The sequence below is a fragment of the Hyla sarda genome, chromosome 11, assembly GCF_029499605.1.
Source record: "Hyla sarda isolate aHylSar1 chromosome 11, aHylSar1.hap1, whole genome shotgun sequence".
Classification (NCBI taxonomy): domain Eukaryota; kingdom Metazoa; phylum Chordata; class Amphibia; order Anura; family Hylidae; genus Hyla; species Hyla sarda.
In genome coordinates this window covers 4,427,880-4,450,768 of record NC_079199.1, presented here as the reverse complement: position 1 = coordinate 4,450,768, position 22,889 = coordinate 4,427,880, and the positions used below count along the sequence as shown (strand labels likewise).

The 22,889-nt window shown below is 41.7% G+C and overlaps 1 protein-coding gene across 2 annotated transcripts in view; it reads left to right on the top strand.

Moving 5' to 3' along the window:
* Window positions 1–269, top strand: part of EFCAB11 (EF-hand calcium binding domain 11) — a 38,934-nt gene extending 38,665 nt beyond the window's left edge. The window contains exon 5 of one of the 2 annotated variants that reach the window (XM_056546152.1): window positions 69–269. In XM_056546152.1, the coding sequence (XP_056402127.1) occupies window positions 69–150 (82 nt within the window). In that variant the 3' untranslated portion in view covers window positions 151–269. The remainder of the gene's footprint in view (window positions 1–68) is intronic. The other variant, XM_056546151.1, reaches the window with a different exon arrangement.
* The last annotated feature ends 22,620 nt before the right edge of the window (window positions 270–22,889 follow it).

Below are 22,889 nucleotides of genomic sequence, written 5' to 3'. Positions count from 1 at the left end.
TGTACAGATTATGGCTGTGTAGATTATGGCACATCTAAACTATAACCTTTTCTTTGTTTCTTCTGCAGGGAAGTGGACGGAGACTCTGACGGACTCGTGTGCTACAAAGACTTTGAATATGTTATGAATTACGGTGAGGACGAAGATTAGATAGTAACACAGCCTCATAACACATTAAACTAAGGAGCATTTAACCCATAAAACAAAAAATCCACAATAAACCAAAACCTGTGTGTCGTTACTCAATGTTTCCCAACCAGGGTGCCTCCAGCTGTTGCAAAACTACAACTCCCAGCATGCCCGGACAGCCTTCGGCTGTCCGGGCATGCTGGAAGATGTAGTTTTGCAACAGCTGGAGGTCCCCAGGTGTGGAAACACATGGAACCTAGACAGATTTTTTCCTTTCATGCGATGACTCTGGTCACGGCATCCATATTGGCCGGGTTGAATGCCCTCTAAGGCCCAGGTTGTGCATCAAAAACAGTAAAAAAACACAGTAGGGTTCATTCCGTTCCCGTCCACCAACAGTATCAGCATTGCAGACATTACGAATGTGGAAACCGAGCTGAACCTTGCAGAATGAAGGAAATTCAAGAAGGTTTAGCGAGCGTTGCTAGGCAGCGCAGCGTATACACGCGCTCTCCCGTACAAACGCTGACCTTGCTACTGTAGTCGAGCAGAATCTCTGGAGTCCCGCGCAGGAAAACTGGAGCAGGTGCAGAAGTGTCATCTGAGGTTACCAGCGCTGGGGGTGTCATCCGGATCAAACACACAAGTGAATTTCTCCTCTCATATTTGCCATGCGTCCCCTTCGCAGTCTCTTCCAGGGTCTGCGGGCGAAAAAAAAAAAATGAAAGGAGATCCGTAAAAAGCTGTCGCTCGTATTGATATGTACACAAGGGCAGCGACTACCAAGGGACCATTTGCTAGGTCTTTAGATCTTGGGATCAAACTGGAGCAGAGCTATACCCAGACAGGCCAAAGATTCACCCACAGATGATTTTTATTCATGCAGTTTTGTTTTTGTTTTTTTGTTTGATTTAATTTTTTTTATCTTTCATTGATGCTTTTTATTTACTTTAAGGGATTCTGTCATGCTCAAAGCTGAAGACACGGGCAGATAGCTGACAGGGAGACAAAACAGATTATATCTGACTGATAACTGTTTTCCAAGTTATAAAATCATCCTTTCCTTCAAAGCGGTAGAATAGCAGTGCTGAGCTGCAGCATGCACACCTCCTCTTTCCCCCACCCCTCCCCACTTGGTTTCCAGCACTGAGCCCTGTACATCAATCATATGTAGCAAAGAAGTGTGGGGGAGGGAAGAGGCATGTGTGCTTCAGCTGAGCACTGCACCTTTGGCGCTTGGAAGGAAAACATGATTTTATAACTTTGCTAACAGACATCAGCTTAGGCTGGGTTCACACCACGGTTTTTGGTCCCGGTGAAAAACCGTATTGAAACTTATACCTTTTTTTTTTTTGTTAACATGGGAGTCAATGGGAACCGTACAGAACCATATGTGCGTACGGTTCCGTACGTTTTTTGTGTGACTACAATCAAGGCGGAGAAACAGCTCAGAGATGATCAAGAGAAATGGGAGGAGCCAGAGCTAAATGTCATGTGTTGTGGGTATGAATACTTATGTTCATGGGAAATTGTATTTTCCTTATTAATAAATGAGTAAAGCTTTGTAACATTCTGTGATCACTTTGTCATTATGGGGGTTTGAGAGCAGAATGATGGGGAACACAAGAGGAACAGAACAAAGTGCGACAGAAGGGACCGGGGCTGAAGACTGGATGACAACAAAGCGCTGGAGAGTCCTGAAGTGTCAGCAATGAGTCCAGATCTAAATCCCATTGATCACCTGTGGAGAGATCTTATAATTACTGTTGGGAAAAGGCGCCTTCCAATAAGAGACCTGGAGCAGTTTGTAAAGAAAGAATGGTCCAACATTCCGGCTGAGAGGTGTAAGAAGCTTATTGATGGTTATAGGAAGAGTGGTCCAACATTCCGGCTGAGAGGTGTAAGAAGCTTATTGATGCTTATAGGAAGAATGGTCCAACATTCCGGCTGAGAGGTGTAAGAAGCTTATTGATGGTTAAAGGAAGAATGGTCCAACATTCCGGCTGAGAGGTGTAAGAAGCTTATTGATGGTTATAGGAAGAGTGGTCCAACATTCCGGCTGAGAGGTGTAAGAAGCTTATTGATGGTTACAGGAAGAGTGCTCCAACATTCCGGCTGAGAGGTGTAAGAAGCTTATTGATGGTTATAGGAAGAGTGGTCCAACATTCCGGCTGAGAGGTGTAAGAAGCTTATTGATGGTTATAGGAAGAGTGGTCCAACATTCCGGCTGAGAGGTGTAAGAAGATTATTGATGGTTATAGAAAGCCACTGATTTCACTTATTTTTTCCAAAGGGTGTGCAACCAAATATTAAGTTAAGGGGCCAATAATTTTGTCCAGCCCATTTTTGGAGTTTGGTGACATTATGTCCAATTTGCTTTTTTTCCTCCTTTTTTGGTTTAGTTCCAATACACACAAAGGGAATAAACATGTGTATAGCAAAACATGTGTAACTGCAATCCTTTCCTGTGAGGAATACTTCATTTTATAGAAAAATTTAAGGGGTGCCAACATTTACGGCGATGACTGTATATAGAGCTGGTCCATCCTCCCGCCAATGCTCCACCCAGGACCCTTGCGTAGAATATTCAGCTAATGGAAAATTACTTAGAGGACATTGTAGCTGGAATAATCACGGCCATAAATCAGAGCTGACAGAACGCGGCGCAGGTTGAGGTATCGGCAAATGACAAGCGTGGAGACAGGAAATGGGTCCTGAGGATGAAAGGCTGGATCAATGTCCTATCACTGACTATCACTTCTAAAAAAAAAAAGTCTGGGGAACTGCAAGTCACAGCATAACCTGTCAGGCAAGATTAGTGCATTCATTAGGGAGTTTAGAGTCATGTTCATCCTTCACCTCCTGATTCATGAAGAACTTGATCGGACTATAGATATTAGGGATCGATCGATTATCGGATTGGCCGATATTCACCATTTCGAAAGTTATCGGCATGTAACCTGCCAATAATGCGTCCAGCGCTGCTCCGCACGTCAAAATAAGTCGTGCGCACTAGGCGCACGAATCGCAGGACTCAGTTCCGGCCCTGAAACAGTGGCGGATCCAAGGGGGGTGGCAACGGGGCAATTGTCCCCCCGAGATTGTTGCCCCTCTCTGACTGCTGTCAATTGTCCTGCTCCACCACTCCCTCACCTTTCTCAAACGCTGCTCCATTCTTTCAGTGGGAGTGAAATCCGCAGGGACGCCATCCACAGTACTACTCCTATCAGAACACGATAAGCAGAACACACAGCAGAATAGTGAGTACAGCTCTGGGGTATAATACAGGATATAACTCAGGATCAGTACAGGATAAGTAATGTAATGTATGTACACAGTGACCTCACCAGCAGAATAGTGAGTACAGCTCTGGGGTATAATACAGGATATAACTCAGGATCAGTACAGGATAAGTAATGTATATACACAGTGATCTCACCAGCAGAATAGTGAGTACAGCTCTGGAGTATAATACAGGATATAACTCAGGATCAGTACAGGATAAGTAATGTAATGTATGTGCACAGTGATCTCACCAGCAGAATAGTGAGTGCAGCTCTGGAGTATAATACAGGATATAACTCAGGATCAGTACAGGATAAGTAATGTAATGTATATACACAGTAACCTCACCAGCAGAACAGTGAGTACAGCTCTGTAGTTTGATACAGGATATAACTCAGGATCAGTACAGGATAAGTAATGTAAAGTATGTACACAATATGGGCTACCATATTAAAGGGGATGCTGGGAGTTGTAGTTTTGCAATATCTGTATGGACACAATTTAGAGACCGCTGCTCTATACTATACTGTTGTATCTACACTGATCTAAATTGTGCCATGAATTCACCAGGTTATGCTGTGACTTGTAGTTCTACTGGGGTTCCTAAGACTTCTATCGCAAAGCTTCATATTCCTGAGTCGGTCACGGTTAACCTTCTATCTTTACATCAGTTTTATGGAGCAGAGATGGTTTGGAATATATTCTGATCAGAATGGCGCTCTGCGGTGCGGCTCATATGTGATGGATGCTCCAGGACCTTGTTGTCTGCAGCGCGCTCTCTGCAGGGTTCCCATCTCTTCTATAACCAGCACCGAGATAAACTGCACCACAGAAGTAAATTGTATCGGACTGGCAAATCCTATTGGCTTATGTGATTTAGTAACAGCGCATTCAATTGAGGTTACAATATCTGAATGGAAATAGCTCTTTCCACTCTGCCAATAAGGATGAAATGTAATTACGTGCGCGAGAATCACTTTCAGCTCTATCGTAACTCGTAATGTGGCAGCCGCTATCCATGGAACCGACAGGAGCCAGAGGGGTTCATCCCAATGACATTAATACACTTTGTACTGAAGGAAGCCACGCGCTGCTGAAAACTGATCTGTCTTGGTTCGCTCCATCCAGAGATCTGTCTTTTTATGATCCCTTCCAGGACAGGCTAACATAAAATCCAAAAGTCACACAGCCCCCATCCCTACAAATAAATGGGATTATTATACTCCAGTGCTGCACTCACTATTCTGCTGGTGGAGTCACTGTGTACATACCGTACATTACATTACTCGATCCTGAGTTATATCCTGTATTATACTCTAGAGCTGTACTCACTATTCTGCTGGTGAGGTCACTGTGTACATGCATTACTTATCCTGTACTGATCCTGAGTTATATCCTGTATTATACTCCAGAGCTGTACTCACTATTCTGCTGGTGAGGTCACTGTGTACATGCATTACTTATCCTGTACTGATCCTGAGTTATATCCTGTATTATACTCCAGAGCTGTACTCACTATTCTGCTGGTGAGGTCACTGTGTACATACATTACATTACTTATCCTGTACTGATCCTGAGTTATATCCTGTATTATACTCCAGAGCTGTACTCACTATTCTGCTGATGAGATCACTGTGTACACACATTACATTACTTATCCTGTACTGATCCTGAGTTATATCCTGTATTATACCCCAGAACTGCACTCACTATTCTGCTGGAGGGGTCACTGCGTACATACATTACATTACTTATCCTGTACTGATCCTGAGTTATATCCTCTATTATACTCCAGAGCTGTACTCACTATTCTGCTGGTGAGGTCACTGTGTACATACATTACATTACTTATCCTGTACTGATCCTGAGTTATATCCTGTATTATACCCCAGAGCTGTACTCACTATTATGCTGGTGGGGTCACTGTGTACATATATTACATTACTTATCCTGTACTGATACTGAGTTATATCCTGTATTATACTCCAGAGCTGTACTCACTATTCTGCTGGTGAGATCACTGTGTACATACATTACATTACTTATCCTGTACTGATCCTGAGTTATATCCTGTATTATACTCCAGAGCTGTACTCACTATTCTGCTGGTGAGGTCACTGTATACATACATTACATTACTTATCCTGTACTGATCCTGAGTTATATCCTGTATTATACTGCAGAGCTGCACTCACTATTCTGCTGGTGAGGTCACTGTGTACATACATTACATTACTTATCCTGTACTGATACTGAGTTATATCCTGTATTATACCCCAGAGCTGTACTCACTATTCTGCTGGTGAGGTCACTGTGTACATATATTACTTATCCTGTACTGATCCTGAGTTATATCCTGTATTATACTCCAGAGCTGTACTCACTATTCTGCTGGTGAGGTCACTGTGTACATACATTACATTACTTATCCTGTACTGATCCTGAGTTATATCCTGTATTATACCCCAGAGCTGTACTCACTATTCTGCTGGTGAGATCACTGTGTACATACATTACATTACTTATCCTGTACTGATCCTGAGTTATATCCTGTATTATACTCCAGAGCTGTACTCACTATTCTGCTGGTGAGGTCACTGTGTACATATATTACTTATCCTGTACTGATCCTGAGTTATATATCAGACAGGAGACTCATATATTATGCATTAATCTTTCTTTATTAATGCCCATAGCAGAAATTTTATCTTCATTTAAAAAAAAAAAAAAAATGCAAATAGAAAACTTTTCCAACGACTCTCAAATATTACAACTCCCAGCAGTCCTTGTACTCTCAGTAGCCACTCCTAGTCCAGTGGCCGATATATAATGGACTGCCGAGAGTGATCCCTCCTCTTTCTTTCTGCTCATAGCGGCAGTACAGATAAGTAGCTCATGTGTATTTGGTACTTTTAGTCACTTTCCTTTCTATATATGTTATAAGTGTCGGGGTTCTTTCTATACACCCCTCTCTGTCTCACTTCATTCCCTCACTTCACTCCTTCATATAGCCTTGGCACCGGTTCGTTCCGGTTCCAGTCATTCCCTTATAGCTGCCCCGCTTTCGGGCTACTATTCCCTTACTTAAGTATACTTTAAAATCTCTTTCCCTGTCCCCCCCCCCTTTCCCCCCTCTTTTATAGGTGGTCGCCATCTTACCTGCGCCACCATTTTCTATCTCCTTCTTTACCGTCTTTTCGCACGCGCGGGAAGGGGGCGCGGCCTCCGACGTGCCGGCTGCTTCCTCTTCGCGGCCTGCGCACGGGAGAGTAGGCGCGGCCTGTACGCGTCACCAGGAGAGGCTCCGGCGTCCTCCAATCGGGACCCAGAAGGACGTAGTCTCGCGAGACTTCGTCCCCTGGGCGCTAGCATATTCAGGCTCTCCTCCCACCGCAGCGCCAGTGCAGCGCTATCGGTGTGGAGGTAGGAGCCTGTTACTTTAGGTTACATAAATCAAAGTGAATCCCTACAGTTGGACGGAATTTATTACCGTTCATAGCATACACTATCCTAAACTGTAGATCTGACTGGGATCTAGGTGGAGTTTATTCAATTAGTTATCATTATTTATTTCACATCTCCTCCATAAATATGTCTGAGGATCCTACATCCGCTCCCCTCAGAGAGGACAGTTTTTCTGCGGATTCCGCTCAGTTCATGACCGCCAGTCAGATCCAAGATCTGATTAAGAAATCAGTTCAGGCGGCTCTAGCCTCGGCCATGGTGCCCTCCGGTTCGCAACTAGCTGCGGCCGGCATCTCCGTTCCACCACTTCAGAGCGGTGAACCACCAGTTAAACAAGGGAAGGCTTCCCATAAGCGAAAGCATACTATGGTGGCATTCGACTCCCCGGCAGGGGAAGATAACGTGCTCCAGGCAGCTCCTCCCCCGGACTGCCAACCCCAGCATCCTTCAGACTCCAATCGACCCCTGGGCCTCAGGGAGTTACACCAGAAGAGGCAGAAATCCGCGAGACGGACCAAACCCGACTCTTACATAGATTTCCCGGACGAGGATTCGTCCAATCTATCCGATGAGTCTGACGATTCTTCCTGTTCCTGGGCTGTGAATTGTTTGATGTGCTTGGAGGTGAAAATAACCCACCTACCTCAGATTTGCCGCTCTTATCTTCCCGGGATAGAGTACATGTCCTGGTATGAGCGAGGAGAGGAGAATTCCCCGGACTGGCCGCAGGGTCAGCTCACAGTGTGAACCCCATTTCTCAGCCCGGCCTGAGTTCTTCTGTGGACTCTTTGCAGGAGAGTATGGAGTGTGATATGGCGGTGAGCCCCGTCGTTGTTTGCAGTAACAGTGGTTGAGCAGATAAGATATCGACTGTGACGTCGGACAGAGATATTATCTCAGCGATGGGCAGGGAAGGTTCTGGTACATTATGTTGTTCCCTAACAGAAATGGGGGCAGCTTTGTGCCAGAGTCGGCTTCGGGAACTCTGGTTGCTCTGGGCATTGGCGCTGCTTTTCCTTTAGATCGGCGGTGTTGTCGTGAAGGAGCTGCTAAGGTTTCATCCACATCACAATTTTGCTACACGTTTGCAGTATAGTTTTTCGGTTTAAAGACCATATTTAACCCTATAGAAAACCATCAACCTACAATACAAAATATTACTCAACTTGATGTGTCCGGTTGTGTTAGTGTTTGTGTATGTACAGTTTTGTGCACAGTTCTGTACTGTTTTTTACAGTTTATTTTATAGTTGCCCGGGACTCCTGCAGTGTTGCGGTACTACTACTACTCCCATCATGGAACAGACACTGTCCATGATGGGAGCAGTAGTAGGAGGAACAGCTCTATTGACGGCATTATGCTGCATTCCATGGCCGGCCGGCTGTATGTAAGAGCTCTGTATAATTTAAAAAACTCTTCAGAGAGCCGAGAATGGCCAATGGCATCGGTGCCGGCAATTCAGGGCTCCTGGCGGGGGATAAGAATAACAAGGTCTGAATAACAAGGTCTGAAATATATGCTGCAGAGTGCCGCGCCATGCCACCACCCCCCCTGGTTCATAAGTTATGATTACAGCCATCTCAGAAGTGAGACCCAATGCAATCAGTCCCTCAGCACATGTACTACTGCTACTTTCCCATTTTGGAAAAGGGTGGGGTGGGGGCGGGGAGGGGGAATATTGATACAAAACCGTGTTGCAAAATTGTGATGTGAATGAAGCCTAAGTTGGGCTTTAAGGAGCTGACATCTACACCTTGATACATCCTTATGGTTCCCCTGAGTTCGACATCAGCTTTGTTTGGAGGGACTTGAGCTCTTCTGGTCAAATTATGAGCTGGTGAAGAACGAGCCCGGTTGGTGAGACTTTACCCCAACGTCAAGAGGGTGACCGTTATAACTCATAACAAATCATTCTCTTGTATGGACACCATGACGTGGCTAGGACGGTATGGAGAGGTCGTGGAGGTCCCAAAAAAGAACAGGGATGAATATGGCATCTGGTCAGGGGCCGGGATGTTTATGGTCAAGCCAGCAGAATAGTGAGTACAGCTCTGGAGTATAATACAGGATATAACTCAGGATCAGTACAGGATAAGTAATGTAATGTATGTACACAGTGATCTCACCAGCAGAATAGTGAGTACAGCTCTGGAGTATAATAGAGGATATAACTCAGGATCAGTACAGGATAAGTAATGTAATGTATGTACGCAGTGACCCCTCCAGCAGAATAGTGAGTGCAGCTCTGGAGTATAATACAGGATATAACTCAGGATCAGTACAGGATAAGTAATGTAATGTATGTACACAGTGATCTCCCCAGCAGAATAGTGAGTACAGCTCTGGTGTATAATACAGGATATAACTCTGGATCAGTACAGGATAAGTAATGTAATGTATGTATACAGTGACCTCACCAGCAGAATAGTGAGTACAGCTCTGGTGTATAATACAGGATATAACTCAGGATCAGTGCAGGATAAGTAATGTAATGTATATACACAGTGACCCCACCAGCAGAATAGTGAGTACAGCTCTGGAGTATAATACAGGATATAACTCCGGATCAGTACAGGATAAGTAATGTAATGTATGTACACAGTGACCTCACCAGCAGAATAGTGAGTACAGCTCTGGAGTATAATACAGGATATAACTCAGGATCAGTACAGGATAAGTAATGTAATGTATATACACAGTGATCTCCCCAGCAGAATAGTGAGTACAGCTCTGGTGTATAATACAGGATATAACTCTGGATCAGTACAGGATATAACTCTGGATCAGTACAGGATAGTAATGTAAGATATGTACAGAGATATTACGAGTGCTGCTCTGGAGTACAAACGTATTTACAGATTATAGCTGTTTACTTGAATTGGAATTGAACACGTCCTGGAATTGTCAGCACTGGAATGGCGGGGTAGAATGTGACAGGACAAGCCATTACTAGGAAACTCAGGGAGGCTTGAAATTACTTTATCTCCACCAATGCGTATCCTACAGGAAGGACCATAACCTGAGCATAGATAATGTATATATTCAGGGGCCATTCATTCCGTCTTGTGTACACAGGGATCTGGATGACTCTACATGCCCTGACTCCCTGGGACATACATAATCCTCTGAAAATGTTTAGCTTTCATGGTAACCCAGACAATGACAATACGGTACAGCTCTGGAGTCCGCCATGGCGGTGGAATCAGCTACTTATGACATTGCTGGCTGATAAAGTGAACGTACAGTGGGAACCACTCCATCTAAACCAGTGGTCTCCCAACTGTGGCCCTCCAGACCTATCAGTGTCATATATCAGTGTCAGGGTGGATATATTATAGTCAGTGTCATATATCAGTGTCAGGGTGGATATATTATAGTCAGTGTCATATATCAGTGTCAGGCCGGATATATTATAGTCAGTGTCATATATCAGTGTCGGGGTGGATATATTATAGTCAGTGTCATATATCAGTGTCAGGGTGGATATATTATAGTCAGTGTCATATATCAGTGTCAGGGTGGATATATTATAGTCAGTGTCATATATCAGTGTCATATATCAGTGTGAGGGTGGATATATTATAGTCAGTGTCATATATCAGTATCAGGGTGGATATATTATAGTCAGTGTCATATATCAGTGTCATATATCAGTGTCAGGGTGGATATATTATAGTCAGTGTCATATATCAGTGTCAGTGTGGATGTATTATAGTCAGTGTCATATATCAGTGTCATATATCAGTGTCAGGGTGGATATATTATAGTCAGTGTCATATATCAGTGTCGGGGTGGATATATTATAGTCAGTGTCATATATCAGTGTCAGGGTGGATATATTATAGTCAGTGTCATATATCAGTGTCGGGGTGGATATATTATAGTCAGTGTAATATATCAGTATCAGGGTGGATATATCAGTGTCAGGGTGGATATATTATAGTCAGGGTCATATATCGGTGTCAGGGTGGATGTATTATAGTCAGTGTCATATATCAGTGTCAGGGTGGATATATTATAGTCAGTGTCATATATCAGTGTCGGGGTGGATATATTATAGTCAGTGTCATATATCAGTGTCGGGGTGGATATATTATAGTCAGTGTCATATATCAGTGTCGGGGTGGATATATTATAGTCAGTGTCATATATCAGTGTCGGGGTGGATATATTATTGTCAGTGTCATATATCAGTGTCAGGGTGGATATATTATAGTCAGTGTCATAGTGTCAGGGTGGATATATTATAGTCAGTGTCATATATCAGTGTCAGGATGGATATATTATAGTCAGTGTCATATATCAGTGTCGGGGTGGATATATTATAGTCAGTGTCATATATCAGTGTCAGGGTGGATATATTATAGTCAGTGTCATATATCAGTGTCAGGGTGGATATATTATAGTCAGTGTCATATATCAGTGTCAGGGTGGATATATTATAGTCAGTGTCATATATCAGTGTCAGGGTGGATATATTATAGTCAGTGTCATATATCAGTGTCAGGATGGATATATTATAGTCAGTGTCATATATCAGTGTCAGGGTGGATATATTATAGTCAGTGTCGTATATAAGTGTCAGGGTGGATATATTATAGTCAGTGTCATATATCAGTGTCAGGGTGGATATATTATAGTCAGTGTCATATATCAGTGTCAGGGTGGATGTATTATAGTCAGTGTCATATATCAGTGTCAGGGTGGATATATTATAGTCAGTGTCATATATCAGTGTCAGGGTGGATATATTATAGTCAGTGTCATATATCAGTGTGAGGGTGAATATATTATAGTCAGTGTCATATATCAGTGTCAGGGTGGATGTATTATAGTCAGTGTCATATATCAGTGTGAGGGTGGATATATTATAGTCAGTGTCATATATCAGTGTGAGGGTGAATATATTATAGTCAGTGTCATATATCAGTGTCAGGGTGGATGTATTATAGTCAGTGTCATATATCAGTGTCAGGGTGGATGTATTATAGTCAGTGTCATATATCAGTGTCAGGCCGGATATATTATAGTCAGTGTCATATATCAGTGTCGGGGTGGATGTATTATAGTCAGTGTCATATATCAGTGTCGGGGTGGATATATTATAGTCAGTGTCATATATCAGTGTCAGGGTGAATATATTATAGTCAGTGTCATATATCAGTGTGAGGGTGAATATATTATAGTCAGTGTCATATATCAGTGTCAGGGTGGATATATTATAGTCAGTGTCATATATCAGTGTCAGGGTGGATATATTATAGTCAGTGTCATATATCAGTGTGAGGGTGGATATATTATAGTCAGTGTCATATATCAGTGTCAGGGTGGATATATTATAGTCAGTGTCATATATCAGTGTCAGGGTGGATATATTATTGTCAGTGTCCTATATCAGTGTCAGGGTGGATATATTATAGTCAGTGTCATATATCAGTGTCAGGTTGGATGTATTATAGTCAGTGTCATATATCAGTGTCAGGGTGGATATATTATAGTCAGTGTCATATATCAGTGTCAGGGTGGATATATTATAGTCAGTGTCATATATCAGTGTCAGGGTGGATATATTATAGTCAGTGTCATATATCAGTGTCAGGGTGGATATATTATAGTCAGTGTCATATATCAGTGTCAGGATGGATATATTATAGTCAGTGTCATATATCAGTGTCAGGGTGGATATATTATAGTCAGTGTCGTATATAAGTGTCAGGGTGGATATATTATAGTCAGTGTCATATATCAGTGTCAGGGTGGATATATTATAGTCAGTGTCATATATCAGTGTCAGGGTGGATGTATTATAGTCAGTGTCATATATCAGTGTGAGGGTGGATATATTATAGTCAGTGTCATATATCAGTGTGAGGGTGGATATATTATAGTCAGTGTCATATATCAGTGTCAGGGTGGATGTATTATAGTCAGTGTCATATATCAGTGTCAGGGTGGATGTATTTTAGTCAGTGTCATATATCAGTGTCAGGCCGGATATATTATAGTCAGTGTCTTTTATCAGTGTCAGGGTGGATATATTATTGTCAGTGTCATATATCAGTGTCAGGGTGGATATATTATAGTCAGTGTCATATATCAGTGTCAGGGTGGATGTATTATAGTCAGTGTCATATATCAGTGTCAGGCCGGATATATTATAGTCAGTGTCATATATCAGTGTCAGGCCGGATATATTATAGTCAGTGTCATATATCAGTGTCAGGGTGGATATATTATAGTCAGTGTCATATATCAGTGTCAGGGTGGATATATTATAGTCAGTGTCATATATCAGTGTCAGGGTGGATATATTATAGTCAGTGTCATATGTCAGTGTCAGGGTGGATATATTATAGTCAGTGTCATATGTCAGTGTCAGGGTGGATGTATTATAGTCAGTGTCATATATCAGTATCAGGGTGGATATATTATAGTCAGTGTCATATATCAGTGTCAGGGTGGATATATTATAGTCAGTGTCATATATCAGTGTCAGGGTGGATATATTATAGTCAGTGTCATATATCAGTGTCAGGGTGGATGTATTATAGTCAGGTCAGTGTCATATATCAGTGTCAGGGTGGATATATTATAGTCAGTGTAATATATCAGTATCAGGGTGGATATATTATAGTCAGTGTCATATATCAGTGTCAGGGTGGATATATTATAGTCAGTGTCATATATCAGTATCAGGCCGGATATATTATAGTCAGTGTAATATATCAGTATCAGGGTGGATATATTATAGTCAGTGTCATATATCAGTGTCGGGGTGGATATATTATAGTCAGTGTCATATATCAGTGTCGGGGTGGATATATTATTGTCAGTGTCATATATCAGTGTCGGGGTGGATATATTATAGTCAGTGTCATATATCAGTGTCAGGGTGGATATATTATAGTCAGTGTCATATATCAGTGTCAGGGTGGATATATTATAGTCAGTGTCATATATCAGTGTCAGGGTGGATATATTATAGTCAGTGTCATATATCAGTGTCAGGCCGGATATATTATAGTCAGTGTCATATATCAGTGTCGGGGTGGATATATTATAGTCAGTGTCATATATCAGTGTCAGGTTGGATGTATTATAGTCAGTGTCATATATCAGTGTCAGGGTGGATATATTATAGTCAGTGTCGTATATCAGTGTCAGGGTGGATATATTATAGTCAGTGTCATATATCAGTGTCAGGTTGGATGTATTATAGTCAGTGTCATATATCAGTGTCAGGGTGGATATATTATAGTCAGTGTCATATATCAGTGTCGGGGTGGATATATTATAGTCAGTGTCATATATCAGTGTCGGGGTGGATGTATTATAGTCAGTGTCATATATCAGTGTCGGGGTGGATATATTATAGTCAGTGTCATATATCAGTGTCGGGGTGAATATATTATAGTCAGTGTCATATATCAGTGTGAGGGTGAATATATTATAGTCAGTGTCATATATCAGTGTCAGGGTGGATATATTATAGTCAGTGTCATATATCAGTGTCAGGGTGGATATATTATAGTCAGTGTCATATATCAGTGTGAGGGTGGATATATTATAGTCAGTGTCATATATCAGTGTCAGGGTGGATATATTATAGTCAGTGTCATATATCAGTGTCAGGGTGGATATATTATTGTCAGTGTCCTATATCAGTGTCAGGGTGGATATATTATAGTCAGTGTCTTTTATCAGTGTCAGGGTGGATATATTATAGTCAGTGTCATATATCAGTGTCAGGGTGGATATATTATTGTCAGTGTCATATATCAGTGTCAGGGTGGATATATTATAGTCAGTGTCTTTTATCAGTGTCAGGGTGGATATATTATAGTCAGTGTCATATATCAGTGTCAGGCCGGATATATTATTGTCAGTGTCATATATCAGTGTCAGGGTGGATGTATTATAGTCAGTGTCATATATCAGTGTCAGGCCGGATATATTATAGTCAGTGTCATATATCAGTGTCAGGGTGGATATATTATAGTCAGTGTCATATATCAGTGTCAGGGTGGATATATTATAGTCAGTGTCATATATCAGTGTCAGGGTGGATATATTATAGTCAGTGTCATATATCAGTGTCAGGGTGGATATATTATAGTCAGTGTCATATATCAGTGTCAGGGTGGATATATTATAGTCAGTGTCATATATCAGTGTCAGGGTGGATATATTATAGTCAGTGTCATATATCAGTGTCAGGGTGGATATATTATAGTCAGTGTCATATATCAGTGTCAGGGTGGATATATTATAGTCAGTGTCATATATCAGTGTCAGGTTGGATATATTATAGTCAGTGTCAGATATCAGTGTCAGGCCGGATATATTATAGTCAGTGTCATATATCAGTGTCAGGATGGATATATTATAGTCAGTGTCATATATCAGTGTCAGGGTGGATATATTATAGTCAGTGTCGTATATAAGTGTCAGGGTGGATATATTATAGTCAGTGTCATATATCAGTGTCAGGGTGGATATATTATAGTCAGTGTCATATATCAGTGTCAGGGTGGATGTATTATAGTCAGTGTCATATATCAGTGTCAGGGTGGATATATTATAGTCAGTGTCATATATCAGTGTGAGGGTGAATATATTATAGTCAGTGTCATATATCAGTGTCAGGGTGGATATATTATAGTCAGTGTCATATATCAGTGTGAGGGTGGATATATTATAGTCAGTGTCATATATCAGTGTCAGGCCGGATATATTATAGTCAGTGTCTTTTATCAGTGTCAAGGTGGATATATTATTGTCAGTGTCATATATCAGTGTCAGGGTGGATATATTATAGTCAGTGTCATATATCAGTGTCAGGGTGGATATATTATAGTCAGTGTCATATATCAGTGTCAGGATGGATATATTATAGTCAGTGTCATATATCAGTGTCAGGCCGGATATATTATAGTCAGTGTCATATATCAGTGTCAGGCCGGATATATTATAGTCAGTGTCATATATCAGTGTCAGGGTGGATATATTATAGTCAGTGTCATATATCAGTGTCAGGGTGGATGTATTATAGTCAGTGTCATATATCAGTGTCAGGGTGGATATATTATAGTCAGTGTCATATATCAGTGTCAGGGTGGATGTATTATAGTCAGTGTCATATATCAGTGTCAGGGTGGATGTATTATAGTCAGTGTCATATATCAGTGTCAGGGTGGATATATTATAGTCAGTGTCATATATCAGTGTCAGGGTGGATATATTATAGTCAGTGTCATATATCAGTGTCAGGGTGGATATATTATAGTCAGTGTCATATATCAGTGTCAGGGTGGATGTATTATAGTCAGTGTCATATATCAGTGTCAGGGTGGATGTATTATAGTCAGTGTCATATATCAGTGTCAGGGTGGATATATTATAGTCAGTGTCATATATCAGTGTGAGGGTGGATATATTATAGTCAGTGTCATATATCAGTGTCAGGGTGGATATATTATAGTCAGTGTCATATATCAGTGTGAGGGTGGATATATTATAGTCAGTGTCATATATCAGTGTCAGGGTGGATATATTATAGTCAGTGTCATATATCAGTGTCAGGGTGGATATATAATAGTCAGTGTCATATATCAGTGTCAGGGTGGATATATTATAGTCAGTGTCATATATCAGTGTCAGGCCGGATATATTATAGTCAGTGTCATATATCAGTGTCAGGGTGGATATATTATAGTCAGTGTCATATATCAGTGTCAGGGTGGATATATTATAGTCAGTGTCATATATCAGTGTGAGGGTGGATATATTATAGTCAGTGTCATATATCAGTGTCGGGGTGGATATATTATAGTCAGTGTCATATATCAGTGTCGGGGTGGATATATTATAGTCAGTGTCATATATCAGTATCAGGGTGGATGTATTATAGTCAGTGTCATATATCAGTGTCAGGGTGGATATATTATAGTCAGTGTCATATATCAGTATCAGGGTGGATATATTATAGTCAGTGTCATATATCAGTGTCAGGGTGGATATATTATAGTCAGTGTCATATATCAGTGTCAGGCCGGATATATTATAGTCAGTGTCATATATCAGTGTCAGGGTGGATATATTATAGTCAGTGTCATATATCAGTGTCAGGATGGATATATTATAGTCCGTGTCATATATCAGTGTCGGGATGGATATATTATAGTCAGTGTCATATATCAGTGTCAGGGTGGATATATTATAGTCAGTGTCATATATCAGTGTCAGGGTGGATGTATTATAGTCAGTGTCATATATCAGTGTCAGGATGGATATATTATAGTCCGTGTCATATATCAGTGTCGGGATGGATATATTATAGTCAGTGTCATATATCAGTGTCAGGGTGGATATATTATAGTCAGTGTCATATATCAGTGTCAGGGTGGATGTATTATAGTCAGTGTCATATATCAGTGTCAGGGTGGATGTATTATAGTCAGTGTCATATATCAGTGTCAGGGTGGATATATTATAGTCAGTGTCAGGGTGGATATATTATAGTCAGTGTCATATATCAGTGTCAGGGTGGATATATTATAGTCAGTGTCATATATCAGTGTCAGGCCGGATATATTATAGTCAGTGTCATATATCAGTGTCAGGTTGGATATATTATAGTCAGTGTCATATATCAGTGTCAGGGTGGATGTATTATAGTCAGTGTCATATATCAGTGTCAGGCCGGATATATTATAGTCAGTGTCATATATCAGTGTCAGGGTGGATATATTATAGTCACTGTCATATATCAGTGTCAGGGTGGATATATTATAGTCAGTGTCATATATCAGTGTCAGGGTGGATATATTATAGTCACTGTCATATATCAGTGTCAGGCCGGATATATTATAGTCAGTGTCATATATCAGTGTCAGGGTGGATATATTATAGTCAGTGTCATATATCAGTGTCAGGGTGGATATATTATAGTCAGTGTCATATATCAGTGTCAGGGTGGATATATTATAGTCACTGTCATATATCAGTGTCAGGGTGGATATATTATAGTCAGTGTCATATATCAGTGTCAGGGTGGATATATTATAGTCAGTGTCATATATCAGTGTCAGGGTGGATATATAATAGTCAGTGTCATATATCAGTGTCAGGGTGGATATATTATAGTCACTGTCATATATCAGTGTCAGGGTGGATATATTATAGTCAGTGTCATATATCAGTGTCAGGTTGGATATATTATAGTCAGTGTCATATATCAGTGTCAGGGTGGATATATTATAGTCAGTGTCATATATCAGTGTCAGGTTGGATATATTATAGTCAGTGTCATATATCAGTGTCAGGTTGGATATATTATAGTCAGTGTCATATATCAGTGTCAGGGTGGATATATTATAGTCAGTGTCATATATCAGTGTCAGGTTGGATGTATTATAGTCAGTGTCATATATCAGTGTCAGGCCGGATATATTATAGTCAGTGTCATATATCAGTGTCAGGGTGGATATATTATAGTCACTGTCATATATCAGTGTCAGGGTGGATATATTATAGTCAGTGTCATATATCAGTGTCAGGGTGGATATATTATAGTCACTGTGATATATCAGTGTCAGGGTGGATATATTATAGTCAGTGTCATATATCAGTGTCAGGGTGGATATATTATAGTCAGTGTCATATATCAGTGTCAGGGCGGATATATTATAGTCAGTGTCATATATCAGTGTCAGGGTGGATATATTATAGTCAGTGTCATATATCAGTGTCAGGGTGGATATATTATAGTCAGTGTCATATATCAGTGTCAGGATGGATATATTATAGTCAGTGTCATATATCAGTGTCAGGTTGGATATATTATAGTCAGTGTCATATATCAGTGTCAGGGTGGATATATTATAGTCAGTGTCATATATCAGTGTCAGGGTGGATATATTATAGTCAGTGTCATATATCAGTGTCAGGTTGGATATATTATAGTCAGTGTCATATATCAGTGTCAGAGTGGATATATTATAGTCAGTGTCATATATCAGTGTCAGGTTGGATATATTATAGTCAGTGTCATATATCAGTGTCAGGTGGTATTTTATAGTCAGTGTCAGATATCAGTGTCAGGTTGGATATATTATAGTCAGTGTCATATATCAGTGTCAGGGTGGATATATTATAGTCAGTGTCATATATCAGTGTCAGGGTGGATATATTATAGTCAGTGTCATATATCAGTGTCAGGGTGGATATATTATAGTCAGTGTCATATATCAGTGTCAGGGTGGATATATTATAGTCAGTGTCATATATCAGTGTCAGGGTGGATATATTATAGTCAGTGTCATATATCAGTGTCAGGGTGGATATATTATAGTCAGTGTCATATATCAGTGTCAGGGTGGATATATTATAGTCAGTGTCATATATCAGTGTCAGGGTGGATATATTATAGTCAGTGTCATATATCAGTGTCAGGGTGGATATATTATAGTCAGTGTCATATATCAGTGTCAGGGTGGATATATTATAGTCAGTGTCATATATCAGTGTCAGGGTGGATATATTATAGTCAGTGTCATATATCAGTGTCAGGGTGGATATATTATAGTCAGTGTCATATATCAGTGTCAGGGTGGATATATTATAGTCAGTGTCATATATCAGTGTCAGGATGGATATATTATAGTCAGTGTCATATATCAGTGTCAGGGTGGATATATTATAGTCAGTGTCATATATCAGTGTCAGGATGGATATATTATAGTCAGTGTCATATATCAGTGTCAGGGTGGATATATTATAGTCAGTGTCATATATCAGTGTCAGGGGGTGGATGTATTATAGTCAGTGTCATATATCAGTGTCAGGGTGGATGTATTATAGTCAGTGTCATATATCATATATCAGTGTCAGGGTGGATATATTATAGTCAGTGTCATATATCAGTGTCAGGGTGGATATATTATAGTCAGTGTCATATATCAGTGTCAGGGGTGGATGTATTATAGTCAGTGTCATATATCAGTGTCAGGGTGGATGTATTATAGTCAGTTGTCATATATCAGTGTCGGGGTGGATATATTATAGTCAGTGTCATATATCAGTGTCAGGGTGGATATATTATAGTCAGTGTCATATATCAGTGTCAGGGTGGATATATTATAGTCAGTGTCATATATCAGTGTCAGGGGTGGATGTATTATAGTCAGTGTCATATATCAGTGTCGGGGTGGATATATTATAGTCAGTGTCATATATCAGTGTCAGGGGTGGATATATTATAGTCAGTGTCATATATCAGTGTCAGGGTGGATATATTATAGCCAGTGTCATATATCAGTGTCAGGGTGGATATATTATAGTCAGTGTCATATATCAGTGTCAGGGTGGATATATTATAGTCAGTGTCATATATCAGTGTCAGGGTGGATATATTATAGTCAGTGTCATATATCAGTGTCAGGTTGGATATATTATAGTCAGTGTCATATATCAGTGTCAGGGGTGGATGTGTCATAGTCAGTGTCATATATCAGTGTCAGGGTGGATATATTATAGTCAGTGTCATATATCAGGTGTCAGGCCGGATATATTATAGTCAGTGTCATATATCAGTGTCAGGTTGGATATATTATAGTCAGTGTCATATATCAGTGTCAGGGTGGATGTGTCATAGTCAGTGTCATATATCAGTGTCAGGGTGGATATATTATAGTCAGTGTCATATATCAGTGTCAGGGTGGATATATTATAGTCAGTGTCATATATCAGTGTCAGGTTGGATATATTATAGTCAGTGTCATATATCAGTGTCAGGGTGGATGTGTCATAGTCAGTGTCATATATCAGTGTCAGGGTGGATATATTATAGTCAGTGTCATATATCAGTGTCAGGGGTGGATATATTATAGTCAGTTTCATATATCAGTGTCAGGGTGGATATATTATAGTCAGTGTCATATATCAGTGTCAGGGTGGATATATTATAGTCAGTGTCATATATCAGTGTCAGGCCGGATATATTATAGTCAGTGTCATATATCAGTGTCAGGGTGGATGTATTATAGTCAGTGTCATATATCAGTGTCAGGGGTGGATATATTATTGTCAGTGTCATATATCAGTGTCAGGGGTGGATGTGTTATAGTCTTTGTCAGTGTATAAAAGTTTCTTTTATTGTTTATGTATCATTCATTTCCTCTCTTCCTCATTGTATACCCTGTGGATTTCAATACTTTGGATTCTCCTATCAGTATCTAAGGCTTTCTGTCTCCTTAGAATCTAGTGTTACCGGCAGGGGGCCCCTCATTGCTGCCCCCTCTAGTACCCGGTCGGACCCCCCACATGGGCACCCAGCAGCAGACATTGCTCCTTTGCGGTTGCTTTGCTGCTGTTTGCTTTTATTTGTTTTTGTGCAGCACGGAGGGGACCGCGCCAGCTGGCAGAGCTCTTCCACACACAGACACTTCACTGCCACCAGCTCTGATGTGCCGCAAGACGAGAAGAAAAATTATAACTCTGGAGCCGAGGAATCTTGGAGATCAGACGCTGCACCTATCACAACAGTCTGACTGCACCAGGATTTGTCACAACATTTTTAGCTGATAATTACTTTTCTGTGGCAAAAAATGTAAAAAAATATCCTGTTTGACTCCTGTGTGATGAAGAGAGAGATGACGCTTTACTGCAGATGGTGCATCCCACCTGAGCTCTGCAGGTGGGATGATGCCAGGCCTCGGACCTGCAGGTGGGATGATGCCAGGCCTCGGACCTGCAGGTAGGATGATGCCAGGCCTGTCTGAGTCCTGCAGGTGGGATGATGCCAGGCCTGAGACCTGCAGGTGGGATGATGCCAGGCCTCGGACCTGCAGGTGGGATGATGCCAGGCCTCGGACCTGCAGGTAGGATGATGCCAGGCCTGAGTCCTGCAGGTGGGATGATGCCAGGCCTGAGACCTGCTGGTGGGATGATGCCAGGCCTGAGACCTACAGGTGGGATAATGCCAGGCCTGAGACCTAATGGTGGGATGATGCCAGGCCTGAGACCTACAGGTGGGATGATGCCAGGCCTGAGACCTACAGGTGGGATGATGCCAGGCCTAAGATCTACAGGTGAGATGATGCCAGGTCTGAGACCTACATGTGGGATGATGCCATGCCTGAGACCTACATGTGGGATGATGCCAGGCCTGAGACCTACATGTGGGACGATGCCAGGCCTGAGACCTACAAGTGGGATGATGCCAGGCCTGAGACCTACATGTGGGATGATACCAGGCCTGAGACCTACATGTGGGACGATGCCAGACCTGAGACCTACATGTGGGATGATGCCAGGCCTGAGAGCTACAGGTGGGGACGATGCCAGGCCTGAGACCTTCAGGTGGGATGATGCCAGGCCTGAGACCTACAAGTGGGATGGTGCCAGACCTGAGCCCTGCAGGTGGGATTGTGCCAGGCCTGAGACCCTACAGGTGGGATGATGCCAGGCCTGAGAGCTGGAGGTGGGATGATGCCAGGCCTGAGACCTACAGGTGAGATGGTGGCCAGGCCTGTGACCTGCAGGTGGGGATGGTGCCAGACCTGAGCCCTGCAGGTGGGATTGTGCCAGGCCTGAGACCTACAGGTGGGGATGATGCCAGGCCTGAGACCTGGAGGTGGGATGATGCTAGGCCTGAGACCTACAGGTGGGATACTGCCAGGCCTGAGACCTACAGGTGGGGATGGTACCAGACCTGAGCCCGGCAGGTGCGATGATGCCAGACCTGAGCCCTGTAGGTGGGGATGGTGCCAGGCCTTAAACCGGGGAGGTCGAATGATGCCAGGCCTGAAACCGGGAGGTGGCATGATGCCAGACCTGAGACCCTGGAGGTGGAATGGTACCAGGCCTGAGACCTGCAGGGGGCATGATGCCAGGCCTGAGACCTTCAGGTGGGATGGTGCCCAGGCCTGAGACCTACAGGTGGGATGATGCCAGGCCTGAGACCTACAGTTGGTATGATGCCAGGCCTGAGCCCTGCAGGTGGGATGGTG